Raw genomic sequence first — 27,556 nt, forward strand, 5'->3', positions numbered from 1 at the left:
CTCAGCCAAGCTGAATGCTCTTAACATAATATTTAATCAGAATAAAACCCTTAATACACATTCATTAGGAGATAAAGTACTTAAATATACTTTACATCAATATAAAACTTACATTCCTCTCTTATATACATAAAAGAGTTGCAAGCTTATGCAGATTTACTCATAAGCCAATCCTCTTTTGTACCTGTGTATGTGTGTTTAGGACTCAAGTCACGAGACTAATCAGAATCCTTACCAGTCTTCTATCTGGAAATTCATTTAAATTCTATGAGGTGTAACTTTTTTTAATGTATCAAAGGTAGAAAATTTTTAAATATTATTTTTTTCCTCCCAACACAGATGTAGTGGATAGAAATTTCACTACAAATCAGCAGAGTCCAGTTACTATTCTTTGGTCGTTGAGAGTGTTTTCAGGAACTTAAGTAATGTACAATGAGTTTCTTCTTTCATGTCTCTGGTTATTTCATTAGTCTTTTCTTCTGTCTCAAAAGTGCGTCTCGTAAAGCCAGCTGCAATACCAGGAAAATACATTTCAGTATAAAGAACAAAGATCCTTGGAGAAGTTAGATATTTCAAGAACCAAACAAATGCATTGCACAATGTTGAATATCTCGTGTAAACCCTACACACCAAACACACACGATTCCTCAATCGTGCAATCAGTTGTATTTTCAAAATGTATTCTGATACTAAGACCTAGGTCTTCAGAGAATGTAATTTTAATGAAGGCGGCAGCTAGCAGGTGAGAATAACGTCTGATCTGCAATGCAGAATTAATACAGTTTGATATAGCTTTAACTGACATAGCTCAATGAGGGGTGGGATAAAATTATTATTATTATTATTATTATTATTATTATTATTATTATTATTATTAACAATACAAAAAGAAAAAGAAAGAAAGAAGAAAATAAAAATAAAGAAACTAGATTTTAGGGAGGCTGAACACTATGAAGGTATTTACTTGACATAAATTTTGTGGACTAACAGCCCTGTTCTGCTCCCAATCCAACGTTTGACTAAAATCCTGTGGACTGGTTATGTGGATTGCAACCCTTTGGGCTAGGTATAAAGATATCAGTAAGCATGCTCACCAATGTTATTAACAAGGATGTATTTTTGGCTCCATCCACACAGGCCAAAAGGCCTGTGCTCGTCTCAGCCTGGTGTCATCCTGTCTGACAATGCAGGGCATATATCCCAGGCCAGGACTGAGCAGACCAGACATGGATCCACTGGATCTGGCCTGATCCCATCCCCAAAGACCCTTAATCCAGTCTAAAAAGACCAACTGCTTGCAGAAGAGTTTTTCTGAAGCTCTGCTGTGAAAGCCAAACAGGCCTGCACACCCCTTACCTGTCGCCACCATCACATCCCCCACAAAGGTCCCTGTTGCAGCCTGTAACATCAGAAAGGGGAGCCTGGCTTTGTGGGTGTAGCCAGGCAATCCGTTTCTGCTCTTACGGTCTGCAAGAAGAACCTTCAGACAGACTGTGATGGTAGCAGCAGGTAAAGGATGCATGGCAGCAGTAATAATAATAATAATAATAATAATAATAACAACAACAACAAAGATGTATTTCTAGCCCACCCAATCACGAAGAATCCGGGCGGTTACAACAATAAAATACATCAAGTTACAATAAAGTTAAAAAATGAAACCCTAGACCTACCCCCCATTCCCAGTACTAAAACAAAATTAAACAGTAATACTATAAAAACATTAAAACATTAAAGGCATTAAAAACATTAAACAAAAAAAAATAGGCAGAAGGATAGGCGGGGAAGAGTAGACAAATGGGGACAGATATCTCTATATCTGGGGGGAGTAACTAAGTTGGAAAGGCCTGCCGGAAGAGATCCGTCTTGAGTGCTTTCTTAAAAGCTGTCAGAGTGGGAATATGACGGATCTCCTCCGGCAGGTCGTTCCATAGTTTAGGAGCAGTAATGAAAAAGGCCTTCTGGGAAACTGATGTTAGCCTAGATTTTTTTGGCTGTAATAGATTTCTTCCAGAGGAAATCCAGTAAATCCATGGCATAGAGTTGGACGGTCTGGAGACTATCCTTGATGACAGGAGGATATCATGGGGTTGTTAGGCCCCTAAGATTTCCTACTGAAAATGTTAGCTGATTTACAAACATGCATGCCACAAAATGGGGGGAAAAGGAAGAGATAAACTCTGTATGTTATATTCAGAAAATTCTATTCTGAATCTAGCTCTCTATTGTTGTGTCATCTTTTTGCATTTTGTTTCATCTTTTTTGGAAAAAGGTGACTATAGAGCAAAGGAATGCCTCTGAACATCTAAATCATGTAGAGCTGATTTACTGGCTGAAGAAAATTTTCCTCTTTGTGGCTCTGCCAAGCTAAGGTGTCTTTTCACCTGTGTGGCTAGCTACCCATGCGCATGCAACCATTAGCTACTTACCTGTTTCTCCCTGAACGAACGCTTATTTTTTGACCGGACATTATTGCTATATCGCATCATCATGAAATTCTTTTGCTTCTTCTTCTCTTTGTTAGTGGTGCTGGAGAATGGATTCAGTTTAGTTTTCTTTTTCACAAATTCTTTTCTATCTGTCCTGCCAGCCTAAAAGCAAAAAAAGAGTGAAGAAAGAGAAACTCATAAAAACTCATCCAAAAACCATTGCTTCATTTACTTCTTTTAAAATATGTGACTTGTTCTTTGGCCAAAGGCTGCTAACATAACATGCATAGGTGGAAACAATTTCAGGTATAATAAATATAGCAAAAATGCAGCACAATAAAAACAGCGACAGTTGAAAAATACTTTCAGTGAAGCACCAACGACAAGAGTGGGCAACCTCTGAGGGTTCAGGGGCCACTACTCCACTCCCCTGAGTGGGCTAAATCCTCTAACCCTCTCAATGCCCCCCAAATTTTAGTTTCCTGGTTGGCATACTGTGCCCCCAGAAGCCTAAGTTCCTACCAAAGCTGTTTTTTGGACTAAAAAAGCCTTTCTTTTTCCTTTTTTAAAGCAATGGATAGGCAGCAGCTGGGCATAATTTGTCATTTTTGTGACTTAACATTCTTGGGATAAAAGTTTTTCCCCCCAAAGTTTATCTAAACCTACCTAAAACAAAATATTCACTCTTTTCTCATATACTAAAAGGAAAGGAGTTAGATAGGCCTTCCAGGAGAGGGACTTTCTTGCTATGGAACCCAGACTCTGAAAAGCTCTGTCCTGAATATCAATCCAATATGCATCAGATGGAAGGGGGTGTGTAGGAGGCTAACAGTATCAATTAGCTATTCCTCATAAAAGAAAACCATAGGGCACATATGAGTCAATGATTAAATTACATACATCCTCATACAAACAAATTCCATGTGTTTTGGAGAAATACCTAGCTCTGGCTTTTAACGAATTGGTCATATTGTAATTCCAAGGAAAAACATGGTAGTGGGCAAGGAATTCAATTCCTGATAATCTCAGCTGTTTTTCAAAATGATATTCCTAGTCCTTATGGCCTTGTGGATATGCTTGAAAAGAGAGGCAAAGTCAGCAATATAGCTGGATAAAATGTTGACCAGTTGGGAATATTTACCAGCTTTGCCACTCTCATAACTAGGAACACATCACAATTATGCAAAATAATCAATATTGCAAAATTGAGCAAAAAAAAAAGAGGCATTATGAAAATCCAGTCTTGTTGCTATATTTTGCTATATTCAGCTTTTATTGACCAATTGTGGTCAAGAATTTAATTTAATTTTTATTTTGTAAATTTAACACATACAAAATCCTGGGTATATTCCATTATCTGTCCTTCAGAGGTTTCCATTTCCAATTTGCCACTGCCACAAACTTCCAAAATCTTTTATATAAAAGTCTCAAGTGATTGCCCTTGCTAGATGTTAATCCCCTTCAAAAGCCATATCTGTTCCAGAAAACTAGTATATAATAGCAAAGAAATAATTCCACCATTTTCCCTGCTTAGATCTATGCTATTGTTGTCAGTGAGAAGGGGGCACAGACAGCTATGTTTATAAAAAGTCTGGGGGCATTCCAAGTGTGGAGAAGCACTGGGAAAACTTTTAAGCTGAATCCAGAGACAACAAAAGGAGTGCTATGTCAGAAGAAAACTTATAGAAATTGTCAGAAAGGACAGGGTCTTAGAAGTGGATTGAGAATCAGGGAACTTAAGGCAGCAGTGGGGCCATGTGGCCCTTAAAGAATCCCATGTAGCCCGCTTCAAACCCTAAGTTTGGGGTTTTTATGTTTTGGCCAAACATACAGTATTTTGATAAAAAAAAAATACTCCAGGGGTAGGAACTGGCATTCTGTGCTGTTTTGCCATCATCTTCCCCTCCAGATACAGTAGAAGCCCACAAATTGGCTTGAATGATTTCCACTTCTAGGAAATGGGGCAGTGGGGTAGTCCACCAAGTGTCAAGAGGAGATGAAAATGGCCCACCCTTGATCTAAAGGAACTATGGGTAGAATGAAAAGCCTGAACATAAAAGAACTGAAGGCAAAGAATCAACCAGGGCTGAGTAGGGGAGGCTTCAAATGGAGCAGTGACATCTGTGTTTTCTTGGCATGAAAAACTGGAAAGGCAAGTAAACACTTGTTGAGTAAATATAACCAAAGTAAAGCAGTGTGAAAAAGGCAATGGAGAAAGGGTTTGTTGAATTTATCATATTTATCTGATTCCAGTCAGCAAACATTTGGCTAAAGCTCTCTACTTTGGAACAGCTTAAACACAAAAAGCTCTCACCATTGCTGTGGCCAGTCTTGTCTCTTTATCTGATTTGGGTTTCTTATGAAGATGTTCAATGTCCCGGAGTGAAAGCAGCTCTCCTCTGAAAAAGATCACAGGCAGTAGTAGCACTGTCTCATGTCGTAACCAAGATACTACTACTTTAGAATAAGGAATGTATAGCTATGTCCTTTAACAAAGCCTTTTTGTGGAAGCAAACTAAGGATCTATCTACACTGTAGAAATAATGCCGTTTGACACCAATCCTGGGATTTGCAGTTTTGTGAAGCACCAGCCCTGTTTGGCAAAGAATGCTAAAGATCTTGTAAAACTACAAATCCCAAGATTCCATAGGATGAAGTTACAGCACTTAAACTGGTGTCAGATTTCATTATTTCTACTGTGTAGATGTTCCATAAACAGACAACTTGCAGGTTGTATTGACACATGACTGTCACAGAATGCATATGAAAATGGTAACTTCATTCCATAAAGAAGAAAAGTGAAATTATATCAATGAAATCCACAGAAGAAACTGGAGAGATGTCTCAAGATGCTCAAAATATTATTATTTTATTAGTCAAAGAGAATGTTTTATTTTTATTAGTCAAATCTAGTGTTTTTATTTTTGCCTCATAAAGCAACCATCTTTCCAGCATCTTGAGAAATATGTCCAGTTTCTTACTGTTGATTTCAAAATTAACAAGTTATAACCAGCATAAATATTTGCAGATTACAGTTTTCTAATCAGGTGTTGCATCTGACAAAGTTGATTGAAGCCCACAAAAGATTAAATACTCATTTTAATAATTTTTAAGGCTAAAAAGAACCTTTTAAATATTCAGTATTCAAGGAGATGTCCCCCAGATTAAAGTATTCCACAGTGAGAAATTAACAATGGACTGATCCCTTATGTGCTGATTTGCTACATAGAGGGAGCTCTTTATGGAAGGGGGGATTTCTTCTGCTGACTGAAAACCTCTCTGTCTCTGTGAAATGTAGGCTGGCTCCAAAATTAAACTGAATGATGTGTATATACAGCATATTACTTCCCCAAATGTAAAGATGGAAATCAGATTGTTGTTATTATTATTACTATTATTATGCCACCTTTCTCCCAGAGTGCGACCCAAGGTGGCTCACTCTGAAGGGACTCATTTAACTGATTTCAATTTTAGAAATAATTAACATCATTACAATTAAAACAATATAAAATTACTTTAAAACTCACAAAGGTTTAAAATAAGTAAAACACACACCCCAACAAAAAAATCCTCCCTGCATTATTATTATTATTATTATTAGTAGTAGTAGTAGTAGTAGTGGTGGTGGTGGTATTTATGCAATATTATAGCTGCTGAATTTTTTAAATGTATGTATTAATGTATTAGGCTTTTGAACTTTAAAACGGGACACCTGAGACCACAGCAGACCCTGTCAGGCTCCACTCTCAGATATCCAAGGTTTCATAAAAGATCGTTCTGTTATCAACTTTGTGGCCTGTTAGAGATGCTGTTCAAGTACAGAATGTATCTACAATCTCTGCATACCTTCGCTCCTCATCAGTCTCTATTTCAATGTTCTTTCTCTTTGCAGTTTTGCCAGGTGCAGACTTGAGTTCTTTGCTGAGCTGGGCAAGACGTATTTTCTGGAACTCCTCCTGAGTGAGAAGTCGGCTGGTACTGACAGCTGCTGCTTTGGCCTTCTGTTCTTCTACAGGCATGCTTTTAATTTTTTCAGCCTTTAAAAGTGAAGATTCAAATAAGATGAGGTCTACTCAAAGAGAGTAGAGTCTTAAGCTATTTTTCTAAAATGTGCAGATGCTCATTATTGCAGTCCCCATAGGTATATACACTCAGTGACCACCTAAATATGCAGGCAAATCCACTGATTCATATATAATAGGCTGAGTGAGTTTTCATCACCATCAGGAGCCATCTTTTGTAATGCTAATGTATCTTAATTCTTCATTTCAGACCAAGGAACCCAAAAATACACCACTGGAAAAAATATTTTCCTCCCAGCTGCTTAAAGACTGTCATTAAGTTTAGAGGAAACAGAAAAGCTGTTGGGATGGTCTCAGTAGAAAAGTACAGTATGCTCATTTTGGCCCATATGTCCTTGCAATACCTGTACTTTATATTTGTTGTTGTTGTGTGCCTTCGAATTGTTTCCAGCTTGTTACCCAGAAGGTTTCTCTTGTCAAGTGGGTATTCAAATCCTCATCTCCCGAGCCCCTAGTCCAACGCTCAGACTACTAAACCACACTGGTTCTCATGTTTTCATATAGGCAGCTATATACGTTTTTAGAGTATTCAAAGCATTTCACATATGTTCTCTTAATAATTACACACTTCCTGTAATTATCCACCCTCTGTTTGTTTTCCTATATTACTGAAGGTTGGATAAGTCAGATATGTAATAGGTTAACCAAGGACTCCTAGAAAAATTGCTATTTTACAGCTCTGTCTCTTAGCTATTATGCAGTGGCAGCTCTCAGACTCTACTAAGACTTGATTTCTAGGTAGCATATACTGTAGATTGAGCATATAAAAATACTGGGTTTGCAGGCTTGAGCTAACAGAAACAAAGACTTGTGAAAACCAAAGTTGCCGTCTTCTTTTTAATTTCTATTGGCTTTCATTTTCAATAATTCACACTAACAGTCCTAAATTCTATACTGCTGGTTTGATACAGAGCTGAGAAATAGCAACAGAGACTCTGGCCCGTTACAGACCGGCCTAAAAGTGCGTGCTCTGCGCGTGCTAGGGTTAGAAAGGGGCATCCTTTCCAGACGCCCCCAACCCTAGCACGCACAGAACACGCACAAAATGGCAGCGGCCGTTCCACACGGCCACCGCCATTACAACGTCACAATCACGCCACCTCCAAACAAGGCGGCGCGGACGTGACATCTTTGCACCGTGCGAGGGCACCTAGAACGCCCTTTCCGCGGTGCAAGAAGGAGCTCCAAAACGGAGCTCCTTCTAGGGTTTGCGTCGCTGGGCACAGCATTTAGATGGCTGCGCCCAGCGACGCAGAGGAGAAAGGGGCCAAGCGGCCCCTTTCTCCTCCTCCCCGCCGGGTGTCCTTGGGGCTTGAAGCCCCAAGGACACCCCTTTCCAAGCCGCGGGGAAGTGGCCTTTTGCCTGCAAAGTGGCGGATCGGGGCCTCAGAGGCTGCCAGTCTGGCAGCTGAGGCCCCAATACAGCGGGGAAAGGGGCGGGTGCAGGCTGCCCCAAACGAGCGGTCTGTAACCCGCCTTACCTACAAAGCATGAAACTAATATCTTCTTCCTACACCCCTGCTACCTGGGTGCAGGGCTTATATCTTAATATCATATTGATCCATTTATATAAACTGATTTTACTGGCAGGGTGTCACAGATTTGGGATGAATACAACTGCAAACACTTAGGGCTGTGCTCAGAAGTGAAGATGATGCATAACTGTTAAGACCAGGTAAAAATTAAAGAAAGCAATACTAAAGGAAACATCCTACTAGTTCTTTTTGCTCTTCATCGGAGGAATGATGTACATCAATCCATTCTCCATCTTCATCATCTTCCTCTTCACTAGAACTGGCAGTCTCCCAACCATCTGCAAAGAGGCAAGACAACAGATATCAGAGAAATGAAAACACCTGTTTAAAGAGTTCTAGAATGTAGGGCTTCATTAAGGAAACAATGGCGGGCTACAGACGGGCAGGGGAAGACGTCTTGGAGGTGTATTCTGCTGAATACGGAGCCTCCAGACCGCCCGCCCCGGGGGCGTGCTTCAGGTGTTGGGGCTTCCACACGGGGGGCAGTGAAGACGCCTCACCTGGGTCCGTTTCGGACCCGTAGCTTCTATACCGCCGCCTCGGAGGACGCCGCAAAGAAAGAGGCAGCTTCCGCACGGGCGGCCCAAACCGCAGCTTTTTTTTTCTTTTACCGGCTGGTGGATGCGCAGCTGCGCATCTGCAGCGCTAAGCAGCGGCGGCAGAAAGCCTATGTGCGCATTTAAAGCGCCCAAGTCCCTTTAAAACTTTTCCCCCCGCTCTGCCCAAGAACAAAGGTGGCCTCCTGCCAGCTGGTGATCAGCTGGTGTTGGCATCCTTGTCCTCTTGCACTTTGCCAGTGTCACCAGCATCATGGATGCCTCCTCTCCTTTGGTCCCCGCGCTTCTGCTGAATCTGCAATGCGCAGCCACAGCTGTTGCCGCTGCCACCGCTGTCCCCCTGCCATCCCCCATCACCTCCCTTGTACATATGTAAATATTTACAGTTTTAGGGTTTTTTTATTGTTAGGTGAAAATGGCACAGGAATGTGTGTAGGGGTGCACTTTAAAGTCCAAACTTTCCAAGCAGCGCATGCGTACATGTTGCTCTAGGGTTAGGGTTAGGGTTAGGGTTAGGGTTAGGAGTCTTAAAATGCGCTGCAGCTGTGCTGCAGCTTCCACACCTGCATGGCAGCGGACGCTGCAATTAAAGCCTGACTGCAAACTGCGCATGTTCCAAGACCCCAACTCATTATGCAACGCAGCAGACACGGAGCTTTTAAATGGGCAACTTAAATTAGCGGCGTAGCAATTCTGGTGTACCGGTGCAGCAGCTCTCATGGCTTCTTCCACTTCTCGATATGTGTCAGCATTCAGGTAGGACTGCTCCAATTTTTGCAGAATGTTTGGCTGGGACCATATAGCTATAAGGTCAGCCGTCTCCGCATGAGACCAAGACGTCCCCCTGCCTTTTTTCGGGGTGCTGGTGGATGGCTGTGCCATCCTGCCTGGTGCCAAAGGGGAGCCGCCACACAGCTGTGCCAGGAGCAGCCAAACTGTGCCCGTTCCCAGATGAAAATGGCGCAGGAATGTGTGTAGGGGGTCACTTTAAATTCCAAACTTTCCCTTATCACTTTCTACAACCAAAACATCCGCCGGCAAAACTTACAACTTCCCGCGATTCTAGCAACGCATGCGCACAAGTGGCTCTAGGGTTAGGGTTACGAGCCTTAAAATGCGCCGCAGCTGTGCCGCAGCTTCCACAGCTGCATGGCAGCGGACGCTGCAATTAAAGCCTGACTGCAAACCACGCATGTCCCGGACCCTGACCCATTATGCGACGCAGCTGACACGGAGCTTTCAAATGGGCAACTTATATTTGCGGCGTAGCAATTCGGGCGTACCGGTGCAGCAGCTTACATACGGAGCTGCGCACGTACGCCGCAAATCAAAAAGAAGCGGAAAAAAGCAGCACCTTTTTAATGCCGCTTCTTCCCGCTTGGGGCGTGCGGGCGGCGCGTTCATGACGGCATTCAGGTAAGGGCCGTCTGAAGGCTCTACCTTCATGACGTCATGAATACACCCCTTTTTGCCCGTCTGTATCCCGCCAATATCATTTCTAAAGGCTACAGCAGGTAACAAATTAGAAATACAGTATAATGCTAGGATGTGTGTGCTGTTTTATCAGCATTCTTTTGTATGCGGGTACAAGAGTGACTTTGTACAGTGCATCCTCGCCTTACGCGGGGGATCCGTTCCGGATCCCTCCGTGTAAGGCGAATTCCGCCTGTGCTCGAGCCCCATTGGAAACAATGGGGCTCGTGTGTGGCAGCGCGGGGGCGTGCGGAGTGCAACGGGCGCGTGCGCCCATTCAATTGAATGGGACGCGCCACCCCTTCTGCCCCGCGCGCGCGCTGCGGCTTGAGCACATATGCTCAAGGCCGCGTATGGCGCGGGCGCACTGTATTTGTTGTTGTTGTGTCATTTTTGACTTTCAGTGACCCTAAGGTACCCTTATCATAGTTTTGGGGGCAATTTTCTTCAGGGGGTGCTGTCATTGCCAACATCTGAGGCTGAGAGAGCGTGTCTTGCCCAAGGTCACCCAGTGGATTTTTTACCTCAAGCTGGAAATTGAACCCTGATCTCTAGAGTTGTAGACCTACCCTTACATTTTTAACATTTCATACAATCTGAAATTTATCAAACCAGCTTGTGTTCTCTACCACATTTTGCAACCTAATTGGCTTTACTGGAAGCACCTCTCTAGGAAAAGAAAGAAAGAAAGAAAGATAAAACTAACCCTCATGCTCTCCATCTTCTTCCTTGGCCTCAAGATCCAAGACTTCTGCTCCTGGAATATAGTTCTTGGCATCCAGTTCCCCATATTCATGAATTCTGGCCTCCAAAGTGGCTTCTGTTGGTTTACCCTAAGAGCAATTAAAATGTTTATTTATTTAAAAACTGCACTGTGTTCTACTTATAACTTCATGCAATTCCTTTAAGGAAGTAATTATTCCAGACAAAATTTAGTAACCTATAGGATTCTTCTGTTTTTACACAATCACTATTAGTGTGAAAATGTATGGTTTTTATTGCTTCACTCTCTTTAAAGTGCAGCCAATCTTAGATCAGCAAATACAAATAAATCTAGATGTGATGGAATAGCCATGTGTATTTTAATCCTATTCAAAAAGGGATGTGGAGAACTACTCTTTAGATGAAATGGTGCCCTCAGCTGAAGGGAATTGAACCACAATACTTTGCTGTGCACCAGTACTTTGAGCAGTTTTCTCCCAATTCAGTTCTTGCACTGAAGTCAGATCCTGTTTGATCTTAGAAGTAAAGTTAGTCAGGTCTGGTTGGTATCTTGGATGCGAGACAGCGAACAAATACCATGTGCTGTAGGCTATATTTCAGAGGAAGAAACTGACAAAACCAGCTGCCTAAGAAGGCCCTATGAAATTCACAGGGTAACCTTAAGTTGACAGGCACCTTGAAGGCATACATGCATACAAACACACACTGTAGTCAGTCTAAGGAAAATTGTTTGATGGGATAGCGCCAAGTTAAATGGAAAGACAAGGTTTTGTTCCTCTCACCCATACATGCTCAAGTGTGGCTGTGTGTGCGCATGTTTGTGCATGTGCAAGCAAGCATGCATGCAAGGAAGGAAAGTAGGCAGCTTTCTCCATCCTTTTCTTTATATACGAATGGGAAGTACAAGCAGATTTTAAGAGTCACCCTATTTTGTCTCTCTAGCCTAATATTATCTCATGATCCAACAGAAGCAATTCTGGATTTCAGGCAAGAGACAGTCCTCATCTACCATCTAATTCTTTCAGATACAGATACTGAGACTTGAACCTGGAGTCTTCAGTGTCAGAAACTGAACCGGGAACTTGGGCATACAACACACAAAATCTCTGTCACTGAACTATGGCCTCTCCTCTGCATGACTGTTACCCCATCACACCTACACTGGTTCATATTTACATACATAGGTACTGCAGTTATTCATTCTTTCCTACTTTCTTTAGAATGCAGCTTTCTTCACCTGTTTTTGTCTGAAGAAGCCTGCTTCTGAGTTTGCAATTATTTCTCCTATGCCATGTGTGTGGTCAATTGCTTATAAAGCTTGATAACAGCCAGGCTTCATATAGCATACACCTGGCTTTGGTTTCATACTGCAGAGTATGTCCTTTCCCTTGTTTAATATTATGTTCAAAATCCTTACTTTAGGCAACAAACAACTTTCTAGAATGTACAGAGACATTGTGTGGAGACTGTTCAGCTGCTGTGACCTGTGAAATGTAGGAATACAAAAACATGTTGTTTTTCATCATTGTCTGGAACTGACTGGTACTTGAGAATAGGATGAGATTCCAATAAGAAAGGAACAGTTCACTGCTTGTAAAAAAAATTATAATGAAAACAAGGGACTGAGAAAGGAATAAAGGAATATAGGAAACAGCTGTTTGAATTGATGAGAATGTTGTGCAGGGGACAACTGTACTAGAAGACCAAAAATCCCTGCTTTTTGGACAAAGGGATCTTGTAGTACCTTTGAGACAAATTGTATGAAAGAAGTTTAGCATAAGATTTTCTAGTAGACTAGTAGACTAGTTGCTGAGGTTTGCTAGATTCAAGAATCTAGATTATTTTATAGTTATAGTCATAGGAAAGCAATTGACACTCATTAAGAAAAAGGGGAAATGACAGAATAAAAAGAAGACTGAACTTTATTGTAACTTGAATATTTTGTGTTCATCTTCCATTGTTTTTCAATTAATTGGATGCCATGGTTTTATAATCCAAATTGTCAAAAATATCTTTTGATATAAAGATGGGCAAGATGAGAATAATACAACTGTGAAATATCATTTTAAGACATTCTCATTTCAGCAGTACTGTATGCCCATCCCAACTCAAATCAGTAGACCTTAATTTTTTTTTAAAAAAAAAAAGATTACCCTCACAAGTTTTCTCTGTACAAACAACCGGAAGGCTTCTTTGCATTGAAAACATTAGAAAATCAAACTATCTTTTTCTGCAGCAGTCCAAACCACTGTAGCCCACTCTCTGTCTCAGAAAAGGTAACGTTACAAACAGGAAAGCCATGAAAGACTTAGCAAGACAATTTTTTCCTTATTATAAAAATTCCAAGTACTATTTACCCTGAACTTTTTCTGCAACATCTGTGGATTCAGTGATCGGAACAACTGTATCAACGTTCTTGCTGACATCATTACATCTGTAAGAAAAACAAATTGAAGGTAATCTGTAAAACAGGATTATAAAGTACACTTGTTAATTACATCAGATTTTTGTTCCAATAATTACTTTCCATATCCTTAAAAATAGCAACATGTAAAGCACACTATCTCTCAAGAATGAGAGATATCAGTAAATAAGAGACTGCATGCATTTGGAATCAAGTAAAATCAATAGCCCTGTGTGCAGATATCTGGCACATGGTACACAGCACATTGTAAATTTTACAAGTTCCTAGTTCTCCAGAGCAAGATAATGGACAATCTAAAGATATATTTATGTCAAGTTTTGAACACATGCACACTAGCAAACTTACTCTTATTTTTATGAGATTTGTACTGTGCCAGGTCTTGAAGCAAGTCTTCTGTCATGGCCAGAGGACACCTAGCTGATATTTCTTTAATAGCATTAATTCTGCAAAGTTGAAAGTATAAAAACACTGAAATAACAGAATCCAGTAAAAGATGTATGCTTCTGGGACAGATAACTGTCCAAGCTACTACTTCCCAAGCTGTCACATGTGAAGTACTGACACTTCCACTAGCTCCATGTGCCAGGGACCAGCAGACAATGGCTTGTGGACTGGCACCAGTCCCTGTACCATCACTTTGAGTAGCACTGGTCTGAGCTATCCTCCCTTATTGCTTCAGCTCTGAGGACCCCTCCACCCCAGAATCCAGGCATTCAGAAACAGGTAGTTGAGAGCCAGCAGCTGCCTCTTCTCATTGCTGCCATTTCCTCCTCTCCGCATGAACATGGCAAAAGTATAACTGTTAGCGTAGTTGATCATTATGCTTATACAGTGCAACAACTGGAGGTTTTATTCTCTTCCTGTAACTCAGCAGTGAGAAGCATCTCTACAGACCAATTAGTTTCTGAGGGTCCTCACCAAGAAGGCTCTGCTTTGTATGTTTACCAGCTTAATTTCTTGTACAGACGGAACAGCAAGGAAGCAAAGGTTTCTATCTCCCACCTACTGTACTCTACATCCAAGCTCACACACTTCTCTGTACCCTCCAGCCATTACTTACCCAACAGTCATCACTTCCCCAGAGTTTTTGTCTGTGACAAAGTTGTTGGCTATTGTCATCAGCACTGATTGGACAATCTGATGGAAAAGAAACAAATCTATATACAGATCTTGCATTTACAACTGTTGTTTTAATTACCGTACATTCAATGACTCTTATAATTATACATGCAAATGTACAAACGTCTTCACAAGGCTGGGCATATGATCTTTTTCTGTCTTGGGAAATAAATTATAGGTAAGAAAATAGCATATGTTGCATCAACATATGTTAACATAACATTCAAATTTCTGCATCACACAGAACTCGTTCTATTCCTGTATAAGGCTATAAGCCCTGGTGGCGCAGTGGTTAAATGCCTGTACTGCAGCAATTCACTCGAAACCACAAGGTTGCGAGTTCAAGACCAGCAAAAGGGCCTAAGCTCGACTCAGGCTTGCATCCTTCCGAGGTCGCTAAAATGAGTACCCAGACTGTTGGGGGCAAATTAGCTTACTTGCTAATTAGCTTACTTGCTGTTCACCGCTATGATCTTTGGAATAGCGGTATATAAATAAAACAAATTATTATTATTATTATTATTATTATTATTATTACTTCATATCACATCAATGTCCTCTACAAAAGGCAATTCAATGTAGGAAAGAATAACATGTACCCTGTTGTGAAATATGATTATCACAGACACACCTACTGGTGTGGCTTTCAAAATGACTTCTTTCACAGAAATCACTCCAAACTGGAGGACAGTCCACCCCAAGCATCTGCTGTCACTCCTGCAAAGTGCAATAGATACTAGTATTTGTGCTAAGAGGCAAACTGAGCTCACAAAGGTCACCTTGTTGTGTGGCATCAATTTAAGAAGCATACTCTGACCTAGCAAGTTTCAAGGCACAGTGGGAATGTGTACAGATATCATCAGGAGCATGTTTTTAGGAGGACAAGTCCCAGAACGCTGGCTGGAGGAGTCTGCTTCTACGTAGAATGTAATATTTACTTCTGTGAAGGGTATATGTTGCTATCTCCAAATCAATCACTTTATTTATAACCTGTCTTTTCCCCTCAACCAGGACTCAAAGAAGTTAAATGAGATATTCAGTATTTACTATATAAACGTTCTTCCCACATGGGGAACATGGAGGCTCAGCAGTTATTTCTCACCAGATACTCTACAAAGATTAATCAACAGGATTTTGACAATCCTCACCTCAGGTGGGACAAGCTGATGACATGCTTGGGCAGCAAACAGGAGAATCTTGGTGACTTCTATTAAAAATCCAAACAAAATGGCAGTCAAAAGACAGAACTGTTATAGAGATGGGAGTATACGCATTTTTTATTTTATTTTTTGTGAAATAAATGATCACAAAATGATTGATATTAAAAACAAAGGTAGCTGCCTTGTACCAAGTTAGCTTATAAGCCTGCCTAGCTCAGTATTCTTGACTCTGGAGGTGAAAACTGTGTGGACCTCCAGATGTTGTTGAACTCCCAGCAGCCTTAGCCAGCAATACCAATGGTGAGATACCATGGAACTTGCACTTTAGCATCAGGAAGGCCGCATAATTGCTGGTTTAATGTGACAATGACTCTCCAGGGTTTCATGTGAGATCCTTTCCCCCCACCACCTAACTTTACCTGGAGATGCAGGGGACTGAACCTGAGATCTTTTCTGTGGCAAGCTCTGTTATAGCCCTTCACATATTATATTCTGGCTTTCTGAAAACTTCTGTAGCATTATGCCAGTTTTGCAACCTGGATTTTTATTTCAGTGATAGGTGCTTTGATATGCTTTGTTGTAAGCTGCCTTGGATCCCTTTTTGGGAGGAAGGCAAAATATAAATTAAAATGAATATTTTATATCCTGTCATTTTCAAACAGTGGGAGAAAGAAACTCTCACAGGGAGATAAATAGATGAAATATTTTAAAACACAAATAAGCCAGAGAAGGAAGTCAACAGAAGGAATTTCACTCCTTCGTCAAGTGGCCAGTTTCTCTGGAAAAGGAACATTCCTCACTGGTAATTCATAATATGACTTCAACCATTAAAACTGAGTCCTACAGAAAAGCAATTTAGATCATAATTTAAATAAAGAATTGGGAGCATACTTATCAAATTTGCAGATGACACCAAATTAGGGGGAATAGCTAATACCCCAGAGGACAGGATCAAGATTCAAAATGACCTGAATAGACTAGAAAGCTGGGCCAAAGCTAACAAAATGAAATTCAACACAGAGAAATGTAAGGTATTGCACTTAGGGCGGAAAAATAAAATGCACAGATATAGGATGGGTGACACCTGGCTGAATGAAACTACGTGTGAAAGGGATCTAGGAGTCCAAGTAGACCACAAGTTGAACATGAGTGAACAGTGTGATGCGGCAGCTAAAAAGGCCAATGCTATTTTAGGCTGCATCAATAGAAGTATAGTGTCTAGATCAAGAGAAGTAATAGTGCCACTGTATTCTGCTTTGGTCAGGCCCCACCTAGAATATTGTGTCCAGTTCTGGGCGCCACAATTCAGAAAGGACATTGAGAAACTGGAGCGTGTCCAAAGGAGGGCAACAAAAATGGTGAAGGGTCTGGAAACCATGCCCTATGAGGAACGACTTAGGGAGCTGGGGATGTTTAGCCTGGAGAAAAGAAGGTTAAGAGGTGATATGATAGCCCTGTTTAAATATTTGAAAGGATGTCATATTGAAGAGGGAGCAAGCTTGTTTTCTGCTGCTCCAGAGAACAGGACCCGGAACAATGGATGCAAGCTACAGGAAAAGAGATTCCACCTGAACATTAGGAGGAACTTCCTGACAGTAAGGGCTGTTCGACAATGGAATGCACTCCCTCGGAGGGTGATAGAGTCTCCTTCCTTGGAGGTCTTTAAACAGAGGCTGGATGGCCATCTGTCAGGGATGCTTTGATTTGGATTTCCTGCATGGCAGGGGGTTGGACTGGATGGCCCTAGTGGTCTCTTCCAACTCTACGATTCTATGATTCTATGAAAATCATCCCTTGAAACAGAAATACGAACATAGCGAAAGCGAGCAGATGAATGCTTACCTCTCTGGTGTGGCTGTAGGTATCGCTGGACAAAAGGGTAAAAGTTGAAGAGGAACAGCTGGGGAAACACATCATTTGCAAGAAGTTAGCTATTGTTAAGTTTTCTTATGACAGTTTTCCTGGTGTTGATTATTTTTTTAATTTTAAGTTAAGACTCCTTTGCCCTCTTAGCCCATTTAAATCTTTACCTTAATTCCCCTTACAAATTGGTGGTTTTAACTACTGCTTTATTTCATGATTGATTTTGGCTTTCCAGTTTTTATTGCATTCAGTGTGTTGGCTCATCTGAGCTTGTCAGAATATTCCAGGCTACCCTGGAATATTCTGTCTGAATTCGCTCCCAAATTCACCCCTTACCTTTCCAGTTGTCCTTACCAGCAAAAATAGGTGGCTGCCTTCCCATGCAGTCCCTGTTCATTTCCTGGCACTTCTGCTAAGGTCAGAATAAGGTGCTCCCCCACGCTATTGACACTGTGCACCTCATTCTGACCTCAGAGTGACTTATGGCTACCATGGTGGCACCAGATGACAAATAGGACCACAAGTGAAAAGGCAGAAGCCATTGTCACTGAAAAATCCCTGAAAACCCACAGCAAATTATTAAATGTGAGTTAAAGGGGGAAACCATCCATTATGAAGCCAAGCCCTCCCTCCAGTCCATCTGCCTTGGTCCTGGCCTTGGAGGTAGAGAGGAACTGCTGGACCTCTTACCCTTTCCCTCCACCACTCCCTTCTCCTTCTGTGTCATGTCTTTTTAAATTGTAAGCCCGAGGGCAGGGAACCGTCTAACTAAAAAGATTACATGTACAGCGCTGTGTAAATTTACAGCGCTTCATAAATAACGGTTAATAATAATAAAAATAAAGGTTGAGATGGGACTCAAGTCTAAACTAGAAATTAATTAATGTTTCATATACAGTTTATATGCATAGCCTGGAAGTAATTTATATGCAATATTTTTAATAATTTTGTGCATGAAACAAAGTTTGTATATACTGAACTATCAGAAAGCAAAGGTGTCACTATCCCAACCACCATGTGGACAATTTTGGATTTTTCAAGTATTCTGGATTTTGGAATTCCAAATAAGGGATATTGATTTTCTGAATTATGCAGCAAATAAAAAAGTTTCCAAGAATGAAACAGTCTTTGCCAAGTGCCGAATGATGACTGAAGTAGGCCCAAGGCATTTCACAACTTGGGGATAGTACTGAAAATGCCTGCTTGTGAGAAATCATTTACAGAACCTCAGTTTGTGGGAGGACTTGAAGAGATGCTTCCAAAGAGCATTTCAGAACAAAAGTAGGAATGTATGGGAAGTACAGATTTTACAGACACCCAAAAGCCCTATTAATGTCAGACCCACTCTTCATACCTCATGAATTCCAACAAGTCGAGAAATAAGATCCATTAACATCATTTTTACTTCAAATCTTTCCTTTGAGGATTCAAGCTGTTTTAACAGCTTCTCTGCAAAGTCTGAACCAATATAAAAGAAAGGAGATATTAGATAAGGGGAAAATACATATCCTTAATTCCCAAAGGAAACATTATCACCCCACACCTTATAGTAAGATGTGCTGAGACCTCTATTCTTCCAGAGTTGCAGAGTGATGACTCCACCTACTAATTTTCATTTGTGGCCACTAGCCTTAAGGAATAGGGTACCAATTTTGTAGATCCTCTCTACATAACCTTTGGTCATGCTTTCTTGAAAATTAATAACCATCTGATCTGCCCCTTTTTGCTGAGGAGACAGAATAAAATCCTACCTACTTCCATGGAGAAATACAGGAAGTATCTAAGTGCCTCTTGTATCTTTCTCGCAGGGAATAATGAAGTACAGCTGCCTTACTAAACAATAAAAAGTGAGCTATGTGAGGTTATTATTAATATCTAGAGAACCTGGGGACAAGTTGAACTCTTCAACTGGTGCACAGCAACTTGAGAGAATTGTTTTTATTCTTGGCTAAGTAACATATTCCTTGCTGGAATGCCTGCTCTGTATTTCTTCCCCTTCTATTTTTCTGTTCCCTCTATAACCATTAATTTATTTTGTGAATGATCCACTCATTCACAATGAGAATGAAGTCTCTGTCCTGTTATTCATATTTACTCCTGCCTTTTCCTCTATTTTAATCAGTCCCATTCCTATATTACAAAAAGAGTATGTTATAAAATGGAAGCATAGCAGCCTGAAAAGGGGTACAGCCAGAAGCAGATGCAGAGGATTAAAAAAAAAAAACTTAGGGCAATTTATCAGGCTTTGAATCAGCTTTGTTGTTGTATCCCTTCAAGTAGTTTCCAACTTATGGCAACACTAAGGCGAACCTATCATGAGGTTTTACTTGTTCAAAAGGGCTTTGTCATTGCCTTCCTGTGAGACTGAGGAGTGTGACTTGCCCAAAGTCATCCACTGGGTTTCCATGAATGAGCAAAGATTCCCAACCTGGTCTCCCTGAGTCCTACACTCAAATCATTACACCACATTAACTTTATAGGGAGTCACCTACCTTATTGTTTTAATTGGAGCACAAATACTGCCTTCAAAGCTTCAGGACAAACATCCATTGATAGAATGACTCTGCCATTCTTCCCAATGATTATATTTGAACCCCATTGTTTTATTCTGCTTTTACCCTTTTCTGTTTGACCATCATCCCTTGTGAGGAGCATGTATGCATAGAGTACTTGCCCTGGGGATCATGGATTAAATGAATAGCTGAGAAGTTGAACACCTCTGGCTTTTTCTTCTTTTTGTGTTTCTGTGCAAGAGGGAGAGACATAAGAGATGTCTATTAGGTTGCAAGTGAGTAAATGACTTTCACAGATCAGGTTGGAAGTTAAGCTCTTGATGAGCAGATGTATAGTTGAGAAAATTATGGACATGTTCTTTCAAGTAAAAAAAGGCCATCTATAGCCCTCATAATAGGCACTGTCTGTTGTGCCCTCGAGCCTGCAGGATGTCCATGCCTGGGCCAATGCCTGGCCAATACTTGCACAAGTTCTAAAAATTAGGAATCTTAACAAGTGCAAGTCTGAGTAATGGAGCCATTTCTCGAATTATTACTCTATATAGAATTGAGATGTCTGGACAAATAAACACAGGCCCTCTGCAAATATTACAAGCAAACATGGAAGATCCAAGACCAGCAGAAAAGCCTGGTCAATGGAACAGGCCAACACTTTCCATCTGGCAATGGCCAGCCTCTATTCACTGAGAAGTTGATGTGACTCCTATCTAGAGGGGCAAGGGGCAAAGTGAGTGGCAGGAAGCCAAGGGTTGGGGCTGTGGGGCTGGCTTGGAGGGGGGATCCGTCACACGTACTTTCATTGGCTGTTTCTCTCCAACCTTTCCAGGAAGGGAACTTTCTCAGTTCTGCTCCTGAAGAGCGTTTACAGCACGGACGGTTACAGTGGGACCATGTGCATATTGTTAGAGTACAATCAACATAATACTGAACCATTTGCTATGCTGCTTAAGGCTGATGGGAGATGCACTCTAGCAGCACTGGGAGGAGCACACATCCACCACTGGAGGAGCTGGGGACAGAAGCCAGGTCCCTTTACACCTCACCTATGGGGTTGTGGACCTTCTAAGAAGCTTACTCTGGTGTACATAGTCTTCACAACACCCCTGTGCAGTTGGCTCATTTGAATGGCCCCATTTACCCAATGACTTTCATAATTGAGCGGGAAACTGAACTCGTGTCTCTTTAGTCCATCACACTACCATGCTACCAACCAGATTCTGCATACTATCCCACTGTAATTTTCCCCGCTCACCTTTAAGACTTTCATAGCCTTCTCTAGCTTTTTCTTGTTCTTTGTGGTTTTCCTTCCTGTGGAGTATCGCACCATCAAGTCCCTTGCTGTAGGACCATCATCCTTGGGAAAGAGAGGAGAACAGTTTAGGAATAAAATAAAACTTTACTGCATAGGGGAAAGCAGGCAATTAAGCTGGAGTGTGCCCAGAGGATGGCAATCGACATGTTAAAAAGTCTAGAAATCAAGCCCTATGAGGAGATAAGTATGTTTAGCTTGAAGAAGTGACATCATAGCCATCTATAAATATTTGAAAGGATGTCATGTAGAGGATGGAGTGAATTTTCTGTCTCATGCTCCTGAGACCAGAACATAAGACAACGGATTCAATTTATAAGAAAAGAGATTCCAGCTAAATATTAGGAAAACATTTTCATTGTAAGCGCTGTTTGACACTGAAACAGACTGCCTCAGATAGTGATGGAGCTTCGCTCTTTGGACTTCTTTAAACAAAGGTTTGATGGGAATCTTTCAGGAGTTTTTTTTTAGTTTTGTTTTCTGCATGGTAGACATTTAATCTACATGGTCCATTTGTATGGATGACATCCTGTTAGTGAAGTAAGTACCATTCCTGTTTACTTTTTGGTGATTGTGCAGGTCAATATTCTGTTCCAACCATATAATTACCCAACTCCCACCCCACCCGCACCAATCTCACAAGCCATGCAATTGCCCTCCAAAGCAATTTTCATGTTGTCAGAGAGTGGAGGATTAGTGGCAATTCATCCAGTTCTTTTTTTTTAGATGGACATACTGCAAGGACAGCAGTTTCAGGGAACATCCCAAGAATCAGCTACAGCATGTTAACCTAAAAGGGGGGCTGGACATGTCACCACTGATTCCCTTTGTCTCCAGAAACATGGATATTGGCATGTTGGAGAGGCTGCATTGCTTAGAATGTGGGCTGTGGGGTGAGGGTAAAGAAGAAGCATCAGAAGATATATCTACGTAAGGCATGTATGTCTTACATAGGCACATCTTGGCCTATGATTCCATTTGTCACACTCACCCCACTTGGCTATATAAAAAGAAATCTTGTATCTTTTTTCTCAAACCATGCTGTACAATAGGAAGCATTGTCATACATAACAGCATAACACTGTAGCCAATGGAATTACACACATGCAATCTGGAAGGAACAAACATCTCCACCCCACTGTACTAGAACATTTACTCTCTAAAGATCTGCCATAATTTTTTAAACAGAAACAGAAATGAGAAAAGGGATGTTGTTGACTACAAGCTCCCATGCAGCATGACCAGTGGCTGTGCTGGCTAGGCAGTACAGGGAGCTGCAGTCCAACAAAGTGACAAAGCCCAGGCAACCATGTGTCACCTCAAGTCATCAAGTTCTTATTCCACATTCATAATGCACTAACCTCTGATTCAGAATCACTGTCTTTCTTTTCATCTTCATCCTTCCCAAGGAAAAATGTCAAGCCAGCAACTAGTATCTGAATAGATATGGTGTGTGTGGCAGGGGGTGGCAGTGGGAAGAGACAGACACAAAGAGAAGCTCATTATTTTGCAGCCAACATCTTGGAAAACATTTGGTTCATACTCTACTGAACTAGTAAAGGCAAACATTTATAGCCCTTCAGACACTGTTGTATTACAAATCCCACAAGACCTAGCTAGAAAAGGCAATTGTGAAGAATGCTCAAAGTTGGGGTTCAACAACATCAAAGGCCACGTATTCCCCATCTACCAAAAAGAGGGTCCAGAATCAGAATAAACATTTTATTTATCACATTTACATCTCACATTTCCATGTGTGTACTGATGACAGTAAGAAGAAACTAAAACTTCACAAAGCAATTACAGCAAGGTAGCTTTGCCAATAAACTCACAAATGTTACAAATTATGATCACAAATGTTATTAATTGACAGTATTTTCACTAGTTTATTAAGAGACTAGTAATTTGTGTTCTCATGCTGTTCCTGGGCAGGAAATCCTGTTTATTTACATCAGTATGAATGGACATTAGATTTAGATCAAACCAAATACAAAATGAGCACCTTCCTGATGTGAAATCTTTCCCCAAAGTGAACAGAGCTGAAGTTGCACTTGGATTGGATGGCAGGGTGGGATTGCTGAAGTTATATCTGTTTAAGATCTCAAACCTCTTTTTCTTTCACTTTTTCAAATATCTTAAATCAACCCTTATCAACCTTCTTTGATTTCCAGCAATAACCAATGGGAGGGACAAACCTTTGGACTTCCAAAATTTTGACTTGGGCCCAAATCATTATGATCCAGTATTAAGGTGATTTTGAAAAGACTGAAATACAGTCTGAAATGAATCTCACATGTTACTAGAAGGTGCCATAAAACTACACTGTTCTGCAATAGATTAACATGGCTAGCAATCTGCGTTTTGTCAAAACTGATTATTTATTATTTAATTTCTCACCTTTGTGACTTTGGAAAAGCAAGCTGTAGTAATGACATTCACTGTTTTAGCATCATTCCTGTTTTTTAAAAACAAAACAAAATAAAATCCATTGACACCTTGATATCAGAATTGATAATTTGAATACATTATGTTTTGTTTTGCGGTTGTTTATTTTGGAGCATTTTCATACTTTGAAATCTATTTGTGACCTACCAGATATTCCTTCTGTACAGCTCTATCATCACATCCAATGATATCTTGGCTGCAGTTGGATTGCTATCTTGTAGCATTGTATACATAAAATTCTGAAGTGCCTAACAAACAAACAGGAAAGATTGTCAAATGAATTAATTATTTTATGTACTACCCAAAGGTCAAACCTGATCCAAAGAAATGGAAGACAACTCACTGTATTTAATTTATTATTTTTGTGCTTCGCATTAATGTTCTTGATATCCGTCACAATGTGGGTGTACAGTGTCTGCCAAAAAATGAACATCAGAACTCATTAACACTGGTTGCTGCAAATCCTTAAGAGTTTTCTCAAGTAAAATTAACTACAACTGAGATGTACCATGCTGTATGACAGGTTAGGCCCCAAAATGGAGACTGGCTCAATGAATACCAGAGAGTTTTATGGATGGGGAGTGATCTGAATGCAGGTCCTAGTCAAACAATAACCACTACAATACAATGGTTGCCATCTGTGGGTTTTTATATAGCTAGTAACATTTTAAAAACTGGCTCCCATTTTTGTGAGCTTACAAACTAATTTAAAGTTAGTGGGTTACAGTAGGAAGATAACAGAGCAGAGGTAGACACTCTCTCCGTTTGTAAAATCCTGTAGGAAAATATTGGAATACATCCCTAAATAAACAAAATCTTTTATTAGTGTGGTTGCCTTACCTTGCTGGGGAAGTAAGACGTAAATGTAAATCTGAGAAGGATTTTTTTTTTTTGTCAGGGAAAATAAACTGGGATGAAGTGAATGATTAAATCTTTTAAGTAGGTACTCCTAGTCATTTATGGGAGATGCAAGTATATCACTTCTTTCCACCATCTTAATAATAAATTTCACATTCCAAGAAAGTAATTCTGAACTAATTTTTTAAGGGGGAGTTCAAAAAGGTTCCTACTTACTTTTCGTAAGAGTTTGTCATGGCAACGAAGTAGTTCAAAGAAAAGTTCCAACAAGCTTGTAGGGTTAATTAGGTTCTTATTCCGCAACAAGATCAGAGCTTTGCAAAAGGTCTGCAAAAGTAGGAAAGAAGTTATCATGGACTGTGATCGTATAATGAAAACATACCATGCCATAACCTATACTGCTAGCATTAAAAACCTCCCTGTACATTCCTGAGTGCTCTGCCTAATTTCCCACTCCCTTGGAAATATTATCTCCATGCTCTTCCCCTGTTCTAGCCATGCTGGCTGATGGTTTCTAGATGCTATAGTCAAAAAGGTTTTCCAAACCCTACACATGTTAGTATTTTAACATGAAACCCACCATCCGAAGATCAGCATCCAGGACTGTGTGATTAAAGGAGAGAAGCTCCTTCAGTTGTTGTGGAAAGTCTACAAGATGTTGAGGGTAGCAATGCCCAACCTGTCTCAAATTAAAAGAAAGGTTGTCAGAAAGCATCTCCATAGCAGAATCCATTTATTACACATATTATTTATCTATTTTAGCTTAAAAACAGTCTGGCTAAAAGCTAAGGGGCCTGGCTGGGGGAGGAACATAACATCCTTCCTTTATATTTTGCAACACCAAGCTCTGCTGAAACTTCTATAAACCATCAATTACTTACGCGGTTCCATCCTGCAACTCAGCCCAGGACTCTCCTGCTGCGTCCGGATTGCATAAATAATCCAGTTTGACACCACTTTAACTGCCATGTCCTAATGCTACGTAGTTTTGTGGCACCAGAGCTCTCTGACAGAGAAAGCTAAATGTCTCACAAAACTACAAACCCCAGAATTCCATACCATTGAACCATGGCAGTTAAAGTAGTATCAAACTAGATTATTTATGCAGTGTGGATGCAGCCTCCATTGTTTCAGAACAGCTTGGAAATGTTACCCATTCGGAATACAAATCACAGAATCCATCATCCTGGCTGGTGGATTCTGGGAGTTGTGATTCAGCCCCTCTTTCCTAAGATTTGCACTTTCATCCCTCTTTAAAGGTTTCTGACTCTGTTGGTCTTAGAAATATCAATTTTCTTCCTCCAGAATGGGGTGCTTTGATTTAGATTTCCTGCATGGCAGAATGGGGTTGGACTGGATGGCCTTTGCGGTCTCTTCCAACTCTATGAGTCTATGAATTATTTTATCTTGATGGTTTACTTTGTATTTTTTAAAACGGAAATATGATCTCTTCAACTGCTTGTTTAAGTTGTCTGTAAATAAAATCTCCTAGTTATTTACAGGTCTTTGATCATTCTATCTTTATTTCTTACAAGAGACTCAAGCCAAGCCAAACTCTCTGTACACATTTACACAAACCGTGCCGCTTTACCTGTGCCAAGAACGTCACCAGTTCAGCCAGGTCTTTATTGGGCTTAGCTGGCTGCAGTTTGAATATCTCCACATTGGACTGGTAATGACGATATTGCTGAAGAAACTAAAACAAACAAAGGCATACGCACAAAAGTCAAAATATTACTTTTATTTCAGTTTTGCCAAACATTTTAAAAACATCTACTATTTTACCCTGTTCAGCCAGAGCAAGAGCGAGGTCTGGAATGTAAGAAAAGGCTATTACAGTCCAATGTTACCAGAACTATGGAACTACACAGCTGTGTAAGTAAAAAAGACATCATTATATTATATGCTATGCAATATCCTGCGCTGAGAAAACAGTTAGAGATATCACAAGAGTGTGCATTTCTCAGTATCTTTCAGATAACTTTGGGGATGAAAGACTGCTGATTCTACTATAAACCCTGATGATTTGCACTGTTTCTCTCCCTTAGGTTCTTATTTAATCCGCAGATTAGCTTTCCCCAGTTCTTCAAAGACTGAACTACTACTTCCACCAACGTCAGGCAACAGGACCATACCCTTTCTCTGTCAGGCAGCTCTGGTGCCACAACCAATTACAGTTCCCAGGATTCCAAAGGATGGAGGCAGGGCAGTTAAAGCGGGGCCAAACTGGATTATTCCTGCAGTGCAGACACAGCCTAAATCATAAGGGATTCCTCCTCATTCTACCCCTGACTGAAGCTGCGTCCGCACTGCAGAAACAACCCACTCTCACACCGCTTTAACTGTCCTGACTCAGTGCTGTGGAATCCTGGGATCTGTAGTTTTGCGAGGCATTTTAGCCTCATTTAGTGCTTCTAAATGGAAAGCTTTGGGATAACTTAGACAAGGGGCCACATCCGCACTGGTTCAATGCTATGGAATCCTGGGGACGGTAGTTTATTGTGGCTCCAGAGCTCTCAGACAGAGAAGGCTCCATGTCTCAAAAAACTACAGTTCCCAGAATCCCATAGCCTTGAGTTAGCAGTTAAAGCGGTATCAAACCGGGTTATCCCTGCAATGCGGATGCAGCCTGAGTCGGAATGATGCCCGAAGGGAGCCCTGGCTGCCCACTCACCTCCTCGGTGTAGGAAGGCGGGTCCTGCTTGATCAGGTTCTGCAGCTGCGGGAGATTCAGGGGCAGCTTGTTGTTGTTGCGGCCGGCCATGGCTGCTCTGAAGCCGGCTCCAAAGGCCTTCGATCAGTTGGGTTTCCTTCCCAACCGGAAGTAGCGCGTGGGCAGCCCCTGGGCGCCGCCATTTTAGGTCGCGCGGCCTACGGGTGCCGCGAGCGGCCAGGACTTTGTCAAACGCGCAACCGTTCCATGCATTCCCCCTCATTGCTGTCTGTAGGAAACATAGAACCTGCTGGGCTGAGAGTAGAGATATGAAGGCCTCGGGGGAAATTAGGGGGGAAAGGCCCATTTTGTCACGGTTTCTCTTGAATCATGTTAAATAAAACACTCCATA

At 41.0% G+C, this 27,556-nt stretch overlaps 1 protein-coding gene across 1 annotated transcript; it reads right to left on the minus strand.

Annotated features, from left to right (window-relative positions):
• SDAD1 (SDA1 domain containing 1) lies at nt 1-27,345 on the minus strand. The gene is made up of 22 exons (XM_089526315.1): nt 27,166-27,345; nt 26,083-26,187; nt 25,072-25,170; nt 24,708-24,818; nt 23,977-24,048; nt 23,781-23,881; nt 23,586-23,643; nt 22,550-22,624; nt 21,132-21,233; nt 20,041-20,110; nt 18,721-18,824; nt 17,346-17,403; nt 15,492-15,550; nt 14,285-14,361; nt 13,570-13,667; nt 13,157-13,233; nt 10,783-10,909; nt 8,227-8,324; nt 6,276-6,466; nt 4,744-4,828; nt 2,430-2,591; nt 1-509 (listed from the first exon to the last, which is right to left on the minus strand). Exons 1-22 carry the CDS (start codon nt 27,253-27,255, stop codon nt 459-461), a joined length of 2,070 nt encoding a protein of 689 aa, XP_089382441.1. The 5' UTR covers nt 27,256-27,345; the 3' UTR covers nt 1-458.
• Between the last annotated feature and the right edge of the window lie 211 nt (nt 27,346-27,556).

The sequence above is a fragment of the Sceloporus occidentalis genome, unplaced genomic scaffold (genome assembly GCF_023333645.1).
Source record: "Sceloporus occidentalis isolate IW3139 unplaced genomic scaffold, rSceOcc1.0.p SCAF_5, whole genome shotgun sequence".
Taxonomy (NCBI): domain Eukaryota; kingdom Metazoa; phylum Chordata; class Lepidosauria; order Squamata; family Phrynosomatidae; genus Sceloporus; species Sceloporus occidentalis.

Coding starts and splice junctions, on each gene's coding strand:
- SDAD1 (XM_089526315.1), bottom strand. CDS start 27,255: ATGGCCGGCCGCAACAACAACAAGCTGCCCCTGAATCTCCCGCAGCTG. Junction 17,404..18,720: donor GACTTGTTGGAATTCATGAG/GTATGAAGAGTG, acceptor GTGTTTCCCCAG/CTGTTCCTCTTCAACTTTTA. Junction 14,362..15,491: donor ATCAGCTTGTCCCACCTGAG/GTGAGGATTGTC, acceptor CTTTTCCATCAG/ATTGTCCAATCAGTGCTGAT.